The sequence below is a fragment of the Sturnira hondurensis genome, unplaced genomic scaffold (assembly GCF_014824575.4).
Source record: "Sturnira hondurensis isolate 20B ecotype Veracruz unplaced genomic scaffold, ASM1482457v3 Scaffold0017394, whole genome shotgun sequence".
Taxonomy (NCBI): domain Eukaryota; kingdom Metazoa; phylum Chordata; class Mammalia; order Chiroptera; family Phyllostomidae; genus Sturnira; species Sturnira hondurensis.
Window position 1 is genome coordinate 9,588,982 of NW_028090025.1, and position 9,892 is coordinate 9,598,873.

General features: G+C 43.2%; 1 protein-coding gene across 1 annotated transcript in view; it reads left to right on the plus strand.

Moving 5' to 3' along the window:
* PARN (poly(A)-specific ribonuclease) overlaps positions 1 to 9,485 on the plus strand; it is a 181,235-nt gene extending 171,750 nt beyond the window's left edge. The window contains exon 24 of the mRNA XM_037067778.1: positions 8,754 to 9,485. Within this exon, the coding sequence (XP_036923673.1) occupies positions 8,754 to 8,806 (53 nt within the window). The 3' untranslated portion in view covers positions 8,807 to 9,485. The remainder of the gene's footprint in view (positions 1 to 8,753) is intronic.
* The last annotated feature ends 407 nt before the right edge of the window (positions 9,486 to 9,892 follow it).

Genomic DNA, 9,892 nt, shown 5'->3' on the forward strand with positions numbered 1-9,892 from the left:
TTTCAAATAAGTTTTCAACTTCATGCTCTTCCTTTTCTCTTTCTGGCACCCCTATGATTCACATGTTGAAAAGTTTAAAGTTTTCCCAGAGGTTCCTAAGCCTCTCCTCATTTTTTCGAATTTATGTTTCTTCATTCTCTTCTGGTTGAATGTTTCTTTCTTCCTTCTGCTCCAAACTATGTGTGTGTGTCTCATTTTCCTTCCCATCACTGTTGGTACCCTGTGCATTTTTCTTTCATTCACTTTTCATAGCCTTCACTTTTTCCTGTATTTTGCAACTATACTTAACCATTTCTGTGAGCATCCTGATTACTAGTGTTTTGAAATGTGGATCAGATAGGTTGCTATCTCTTCATCTCTTAGTTGTATTTTTTCTGGAGCTTTGATCTCTTCTTTCATTTGAGCCATATTTTGTCTCTGCAGGCCTGGTATTACTATGTAATACCAGTTACATAGTAAGGGGTGGAGCCTTAGGTATTCATCAGGGCAGAGCAATCCATGTGGTTGCATTGTAGTGCTGTATGTGGGGGAGGGGTCTGAGAGGGAACAGTGCCACTTACTCAGGTCTCTGTCAGGCTTTCAATCATTTCCTCCACTACCCCCAAGCAAATTAGGCCCTTCTGGTGCTGATTTTTGGGTGGGTGGGTTTGTTTACCTTCTAGGACCTTGTGGGACTCTCCAACAAATTCTCCTGTGAGGCTGGGACTTTCTCCTGCCACTGCAACCGCCACAGGTTTTTCAATCAGAGGTTTTGAGGCTTTATTTTTCCTGCACTGGAACCTTGGCCTGCAAGATCCATCTCACTCCCCAGTTGTTCCTCCCAATTTATCTACACACAAATGTGGGACTGCCCTCCTGCCAGCTACCACATTGCCTGGCTCCCTGGTAGCTACCTTGCCATGAGTCCTCTCCACCCCAGCTGCCCATCGCTGCCCCTCCTACTGGTTTGGATGAATTTTTCTTCTTTAATTCCGTGGTTGTCAGACTTCCATACAGTTTGATTTTCTGGCTGTTCTGGTTGTTTTTTGTTTTTAAATTTTTTGTTCTTCTGGTTATGCAAGGAGGCACGGTATGTCTGCCTACCCCTTCATCTTGGCCGGAAGTCAGAAATTCTTTCATTTGAATATCTGAGGTAGTCATTGTGGGCCGATTTACATTAAGAAAACAGAGACCTAAAGGATTGCCTGACTTGCTCAAGGTCCTAGAGCCCTTGATTCTGTCCTATAAGAAAGCCGGTGCTTGGAAGCACAGTTATGTATTGTCTGCTCTGGATAAGAGGGGCACCACCTAGCCGCCAGTATTCCTTCCCTGTACTTCTTACATCCTGACAGTTGCCATGCTCAGCAGAATGTTCAGTGGAACCAATAGTCACGTTGAAGGTAGTAAAGCAGTGGAACTTGACTCATACCCAAGCTAGGAACTTGTGTTTCAGTTAATTCCTTTTTTTTTGCATGTGGGCCAGTCTAACTGTAAGGAGTTTTCTGCATCTCATTGATAATGAAATCAGAAAAGCAGCAAAATGTCACATAAGCTTTTTGTACAGTCTGCTGAGAACTTACTTAAATGAAAACTTTAAACTCTTATTTGAAACCTGGATTGTATATTTGAACTCTCTTTTTGAATGGGCGTATCTCCTTTTACTTGCCTCCCTTTCTTTCCTTAAAATAAATATTGGAGAAGTTTTTAATCTGTAACATACCTTGAGTCTTCATCTGTGACACCTTGTTACCACTGCCAGTTGCGTTTGCCCAACATGTTAAATATTAAATGTTCGTGTAACTCTTAGAGATCACCCTGAGCATCCTTTCCTTCATATCTCATTCTCTTTTGACTTTTTCAGCTTATCTGTTACTTGTCAGGGACAAGATTTCAGTTTTTACCTTCTATCTCAGCATATCTTAAAGGTATTAAAATTAAAATACCTAATAATAGGCTGCATTAATAGATTAGCTCCTTTTATAACTTTCATCATTTTAAGTGAAAACTTTATATGAGTTATTTGGGATTTTGAATTTATAATATCATCATTAAAATAGGGTTTTTTTCCCTCTTCCATTGACAGTAAAGCTGTCACTGCTACAAGATGTGAGCTAAAAAAAATGATAGATTTTGTACTTCATTGTCAGTGCTGCTAAAAAAGAGAGAAACATCTTGACAACTTTTAATTGAACTAGAGAACTTGAGAGAATTGGGCTTTCTTCTGGAGCGTGCTCACTGAGTAAGACCTTCCATCAGTGCCCAGGCAGAAATGTGATGGACCCTTTTCAGTTGGTTTGTTGTGTTGAGTCCTAATAGTATTAGCAGGATGTAGGTCAAGTGATCAGGTAGTGAAGTTGTTGAAGCAGCCAACTTTGCCCAGTTACTTTAATAAAGTCCTGTAATACTGAGAGTACAAAGGCCAGCCCCTGTGAAGGGTCTGTGTTTCACTCTCACACCCCAGGAACTGCGAGGGCCTAGTCTGGGCGTGGGCTGCATCTGCGCTAGAGTGTTTGGGGCGGTGTGGACAGTCTGTCCTGCAGAGACGGGCTAAGCTGTCAAGTCGGGGCTCTTCTGGGGAGAGGGTCTTGACAGGTACTCAGGGAGTCCCAGAGGTGTGTCGGGTGCCCAGCGCTGTCCGAGAAGGCGTGAAAAACATGAAAGGTGGTGCTTCATCTCTAGGGAATTTTCTCATTTCCAAGGAGGAAGTAGCAGAAAGTAATACCAAAGAATGGCATCTACCACAGCAATCCTGGGACAGGAGAGGCTCAAAAAACACCACACAAAACAGTGTCGTTTTTCTTAGTTATACGTTGAAATATCTAGGGTACACGAAGAGTTGAGTATTAGGCCCCTGTCTAGATAACACAATGACCCAAATTACCATCTAAGTTTAAATAATAATACCAGACATTGTACTGGGAATGGCCTTAGTTACCTTGTTAATCCTTATAAAAACCCAATAAGGTATACATATTCGATTTCTATAGGAAACCAAGGCTCAAAGAGTCACAAACTGGCAAAGTGGAATACAGCTGGGGTAGGGCGGGTGCTGTCTGACCCAGAGCCCACACCTCACACACACTGCAGTGCGTGAGGTTTAGAGGAAGCAGAGGGCTCTTTATGTACAAAGGCGAGCATTTCTGGCAGCTGTTCTGGATCAGAAACAGTCACCAACCTCGACTTTCAAATGAGGAAGTCATGTGGTAAAAATCCGAGGGACCACTCTCCTTTAAAGCTTCTGTTTTATGTACATACTATACATGTAATATTTTGTTCTTAGGCTTTGTTTCCACCCTATTTTCAAGAAGCAAATGTGTAAGTCCCCCTTTCTATTGATTATGATTAGTGTGGGTTGGTAGTACTATCTGCTTTTCCTCTGCGGATTCAAGGTACATTCTCTGTTGGCACATAAAGAAAAACAATTTTCTGTGCCATTTATGCTGGAATAAACTGTCTCTGGGAAATGTTCCCCAGGCAGCGTTTAATAGGTGGGCTTCCGCAGCACACTTGTTTTTGATGACTAAGTGAATGGTGCCCCCAGGGCCTGGAGAAACCCCAGCCTGACCTGCGGGGCCAACAGGAGTAACCTGACGCTGAGCAGACTGGCTACTCTCAGCATGCTGACGGCCAGTCCAGTAGCTGGAGGTTCCATCGGCACCCTGTTAGACAGCGGCCATGGAGGTGTGAATACCAAGAGACATCGACTGTTCCTGTTGACTGTCTTGTTGTGTAAGAGAGACATTGCTCCGAGTCTTTCTCCCCCTTACATTTAAAACACAACACATTAGACCTTTAACTGTTTGCCAAGAACTGTGAGTTGTACTGAAGTCTTGATTAATTATTATAAAAATTTAGAATCTACTTAGCACAGCAGTCTCCTCGTGCTATTGCAGAAAACAGGGTCTACAGTTGTTGCTGTCGATACCTGAGCAATCTGGCTAGGAAGGCCCAGTGACCTCCCGAGGAGCTTTGTAGTTATTCAGTTAGAGTGTGGTTTCCACACTGAATGTGGGAAACGAGGTGTGAGCTGTGCTGTGCGGCAGTTTGCTCAGCACATTTGTGCCCTCCTGGCAACCCTCTGGGGCCCCCATAAGCCATCCAGGGGCAGCTCTGCCTGCTGGGCGTGGGAAACCACACTGTCACCAGGCCCTTTGGAGCCTTTCCTAGTTAAAAAGTTCAAATGGCACCCCGAGGGATCTTTCTCAATGCAGATTTCCACTCTGGAGAAAATGATACCGTAGCGTGTTTCCAGTGTACTATGTAGTTTGTGGATTCTGTTTTGGATTCACCTGAGGGAAGAGATGGCTTACCTTTCAGAGTTCCTTCTCCTCTCTAGTTTGTGGAAAGGTAAGAAGAAGCAATCACTTACTGTGTTGACCACTTTTAAATTTCTTTTGTTGTTTTGGTTAATAAAAATAATGTGCTCACTATGAAAATCTGTAAAGTAAAGAAAAATAGGAAGTTACTTGATACTCTGTTAATGTGTTTTACTCTGCCTGTCATTTTTATATATTGTTGGCATCATGCTCTACGCATTTAAGTATCCTGTTTTTGTCCATTAAAAAAAACTGTTGGCCAAATAAATTTTTAAAAAATCCTCACCCAAGGATATGTTTTTTTTAAAGATTTTATTTATTTATCTTAGAGGGGAAGGGAAGGAGAGAGAGAGAGAGAGAGAGAGAGAGAGAGAGAAATATCAATGTATGGTTGCATCTCATGCATCCCCTGCCAGGAACCGGCAACTGGCCTGCAACCCAGGCATGTGCCCTGACTGGGAATCGAATCGCAATTGTGTGGTTCGCAGGCCCGTGCTCAATCCACTGAGCTACACCAGCCAGGGCCCAAGGATATGTTTAATTTAAGAGAGAGAGGAAGGAGAAGAGAGAGAAACATCAGTTGGCTCCCCACCCTCTCCCCCACCAGCATGCACCCTGACTGGGGATCAAACCTGCAACCTTTTGGTGTATGGGATGGCGCTCCAGCCAACTGAGCCACCCAGCCAGCGCTCTTGGCTAAATAATTTTAATTATCAGCATAATGTTTTATATTGAAGTTTTGTTAGATTGAAAAAAATTTTAATCACCCAAGGATTTTTTTTAATTGATTTGAGAGAGAGAGAAAGAAACAGCAGTGTGAGAGAGGAACATCTATCAGTTGCTTCCTGTATGCACCCTGACTAGGGATTGAACCCACAACAGTTTTCATGCACAGGGCAACGCTCCAGCTAACACGGGGCATATTTTATTGGGTTTTTTAAACAACATTTCTAATATCTTTTGCAGGACAGCTTTGTTAAAATATAATGTATGTACAATAGAAGTCATCACTTTTAGATGTACAATTTGATGCTTTTTCCCAGCTCACTTAACAGCGACTGTTACTGAGATACAGACCAGTTCTATCATTCCAGAAGACTCTCGTGCTCCTTCGGAGTCAGTTTCTACCCCACCCCTAGATCTGGCAACCACTGATAAGCTTTCTTATCACCTTATGTGATATTTTTTCAGAATACCATATAAGTGGAATGATATAGTAGGTAACCTTTGAATCTTTCATTTAGTGTAATGAATCTGAGATTTGTTTATGTTGTTGTATGTATTCATGGTTCATTCCACCTTATTGCTGAATAATATTCTGTATTATGGACATACTGCTCTTTATTTATCCATTTTGCCAGTTAGCATTTAGATTGTTACCAGTTTTCAGCTACTAAGAATCAAGCTGCTATAAACATTTAGGTAGAGGCTTTTGAATGAGCTAAATTTTCACTTCTTTTGAGTGAATACCTAAGAGTGGAATTGCTGGGTCATGTGGCAAGTGTGTTTTTACCTTCATAAGAGACTGGTGTGCTGGTTTCCAAAGGAGCTGCACCATTTGCGTTCCTACCAGCAGGAGAGGGAGGGTTCCAGTAGCTCTGTGCACTGGCAAGTATTAGCAATTCTGATGGGCACGTTCTGGTATCTCACTGTTGCTTTGATTTGACTTTCGCTAATGCCTAATTGATGTTAAGTATCTCTTTATGTGATTATTTGCCGTCCATATCCCTCCTTTAGTAAAATGTCTATTCATTTCTTTTGCCTATTTCCCCCACTAGGTTGTTTGTTTTCTTGAGTTTTCAGAGTTCTTTATATATTTTGGATACAAGCTCTTTTGGATGTTTTGCAAAATATTCCAAATTTTTCTTTTCATTCTCTCTCTCTCTCTCTCTCTCAATGTTTTCTGTGTACTTTACAGAATTCTTTTATTTCCACATTTAAAATTTTTTCAGTTAAAGTTGACACAATATTATATTAATTTCAGGTGTACAACATAGTCATTAGACATTTATATAACTTACAAAGTGATCACCCCAATATGTCTAGTACTCATCTTTTCATTCTCTTAGTAGTATTTTTCAAGTAGTAGAAGTTTAATGGAACCCAGTCTATCAGTTTTTTTTTCTTGTATTATGCCTTTGGTGTCATATTTAAGAAATCTTTGTCTGACTCAAGATTGCAAAGATTTTCTCCTATGTTTTCCTCCTAGGTGTTTTATAGTTTCAGGTTTTACATTTGGGTGCACAATCCATTGTGAGCTAATCTTTGTATGTGATACAGGGTATGGATTGGGGTCCATCATAGCCAGAGGTAGGTGTCCTCAAGTATCTATTTTAAAAAGAAAAGATGTGGCTGGGTTGGCGTAGCTCAGTGGATTGAGCGTGGGCTGTGAAAGGGTCGCCAGTTCAATTCCCAGTCAGGGCACATGCCTGGATTGTGGGCCAGATCTCCAGTGGGGGCCACATGAGAGGCAACCACACAGTGATGTTTCTCTCCCTCTTTCCCTTCCTCTCTCTCTAAAAGTAATAAATAAACATACAATCTTTTTTTAAAAAATAAAAAGAAAAATTTTCCTGAATAATTTTGCACACTGTAGTAAAACAGGGCTGTGAAAATGAGTTCACTGGGAACCATTGCTCGTTATCCACTAGCTCTGAGACTGATGCTTCGACAGTCTACAGTGTTCCCTTTGTGGAAAGTGCTAGAAAGAACACAGGCAGTGACCTCCAGCTCCCCTCTTGTCTGGGTGTCCTTTAGAGGGTTCCTGAAGTTCCAGTTCCTCTATGTGCATTCTTTCTCAGCAGCTGCATATTACAGGCAGTGAAAATTGGCATTTCTCTGAGTGCATGTTGTAGGCTTACTGTGGAAGAACCATGTTCAGTGTTAGGCCACTTTGTTGATAAGGAGAGGGACCTAATGTTCATAAAAAACTTGCTCTGTGCCAGTGACTTTGCTGTATCTCAGAAGTCCCATGTGACGCAAATCAGTAGCCAGTCCGCCTGACAGATGAGGCTGTGAGAGGCGCTCAGAGACACCCCGCTAACAAAATGGCCACGCCAGACTCGCCCAGCTCCAGAGCTTTTTCCGTTACTTCTCATGCGCTCTTCTTGGAGGCCCTTGCTGTGTGATGTGGTGGCGTGCTGTATATTCCCCTCCAACTAACACACATTCCCCTCCATCTGATGGCAGGTGCTGTTGTGAGTAAGGCAGTGGGGTTGCTTTTAGCCATTTATCTTTTTTTCCCCTCTTGGCTACTTTGTTTTAGTTCCCCGTGTTTGGCTTTGTGGCCTTTACCTTTATAATGGCCAAGTGGCTGCTATTTCTTTGGTAGGTGAATTATAAAAATGCTCTTATCAACGTTTATTTTCCTCCCTTCCAATAGGTACTGCTTGAATGTGTGAGCGAGAAGGTCAGGCTAGTTATTCTTATCATGGACCATCTGCTGTATTTTGTGGTTCTGGGAAAGGGAGTGTTTGTGTTTTGTTTTGTTTTTCCATCTTTATTCCTTTTATTGCTGTATTGTGTGACTCTCTTTCGCATGGCTCATCTCCATCTTCACTTCCCAGGAGAAGTCTTGTGGTCTTTCTTGAGGTCCCAAGACTTGCATGGTCAGCAGTGATGAAAACTGCAAAGTGCCCCTTTCCCGGTCTGCTTATCCTGTGTCTCTCTGGATTTTATCTTGATAGGTGATCAGAAGTGGGACTTCTCGTTTTAGCTGAAACTCCCATTATTTAGGTGTTTAGATCCTGTTACCTTTAGGCGTTCCTGTCATTGACAGTACTCAAACTTGGCCGCACAGTTTCTCTCTGGGGGGGGACACTGGATCCCATCTCTTTTTAAGAGTTACTCTCCATTCCAGGCATCATCGAAGACCTCTTTCCTTTGGAAATCTTGGAGTGTTAGCAGCTGGGGTTGGCTCTCCCCGCTTTTCCCTGCCAGCCCTTCAGTTACGGCTTAAATAAGGCAGGACACCAGCAGGGCTGGATTGCCCGGTCTGCTGCGCTTTCCATTACGAACACCCCTTTTCCTGACTCAGTTCCCCATCACTCAGCTCTGCACGTTGGTGCTCATGTAGCCTCTCTGAACTTCTTGCATCTGTGACATGTGGGTATTTACACCATCTCGTGGGACCTTTCTGAAGAGCCAGTGCCCAGCACGGTGGCCAGCAAAGAATTCAGTGCGTGTGTGCCACCGGGAGGTGTGGTAAGCGTCTGCACGCATGTTAACGCCAGTAAAATAAACAGAGGCAGCCAGGGTGGGAGGGAGACATCTCATCAGTCCTCCGTGCGATGTGTCTCTGGTGTCACTCTGTTTGCTGGACACTGCACTCCATGGACAAGACCTGTCTGTGGACTTTCCCCTTTACCGCTGTGCAGTTGCTCTGCCCTGGGCTGGTCGTTCGTTCCCCTCCAGGCGCTGCTCTCTCCTTGCTCATCTTGTTTTGCCCTTTCCCACTAGGAAGCGTCTCAGACGGCTCTGCCAAGCTCTTCGAAGTTCCTGACACGTGGTAACCAAGACCTGGATGAAACCAATCGCGGGTGCTGTTGCTGAGAAAGACCCCAGCCGGCATGTTTGGAAGCCATACTGTACTTAATGTGTTTTACGGGAGGGGGTTGAAAACAAGCGTGTCCCCTGAGAAAAACTTAGCTTTTATTTTTGCGGCTGTGGTTTTCTTCTTTCCTTTTTAATGTAAACTGTCTGCTGACACTCAGCACAATTATAAAAGCTGTTGTGAAGGTGTATGTGAATAACCAGTTATTTTTTGCTCATGTGAACCCTTTCTGTCATGAATTAGTGTGTTTAGAAATCCACCTGATTTGGGGGCGGGGGTGGGGGGTTCAGCTGTGAAATATGCAAAAAGAGCTGACATTCTTGGGTGCTGTGATCATGAGTTCGGGCTTGAACTCCTTACTGCTTCAAGAGGTTTCATCTCCTCGCGCTCAGATTCTGGGGCGGCCGCAGCACGTGGTTACTGTCTCCTAGTGGAGAAATCGGTTATGTCTCTCTGCTTCCCACCTTAGCTGCCTGAAAATACGAAGCTTTCAAGCTTATTTTTCCAGTAGGAAAATCTGTACCGATAAAGGAGCTTACCATATGCCTTGGCCTTGGGGCATATTTATTCAGAGTTATTTTTCCTAAGATGTGAGTTTCTTGCTCTGGGACAAGTAAAAAAGTTAATTTCTGTTTTTACGTGTACGCTGTGGTCACTTGTCAGTGTGTCAGTGAGGTGGTCTCTGTGTGGCTGCCTGGGAGCAAGGTCGCCTGTGTGTATGTGTGCGTGTGTGCGTGTGCGAAGTCATGACCTGAAGCTACGTGTGCCGGCCCTTTGTTGAAGCACATCACAACAGCGACAGAGTTCCGTGGATCTGCTTCAGTAGAGTTGTGTCACATACATTATTGTTGGAGATACCGCATTTTTGTATCATGGAAATAAAAATGAAAAGTGTATTTCCAGAAGGTGAAAATTAAAGACATTTTCATAGGATTCTGACTTTTTCCCTTTTCTTTTTAATGACATATGCAGTCTCCACATACGTATCATTTCTCTAAAGATCACCTCTGAAAAGCTCTGCAAGTCACCAGAGCTTGTTTTTCCT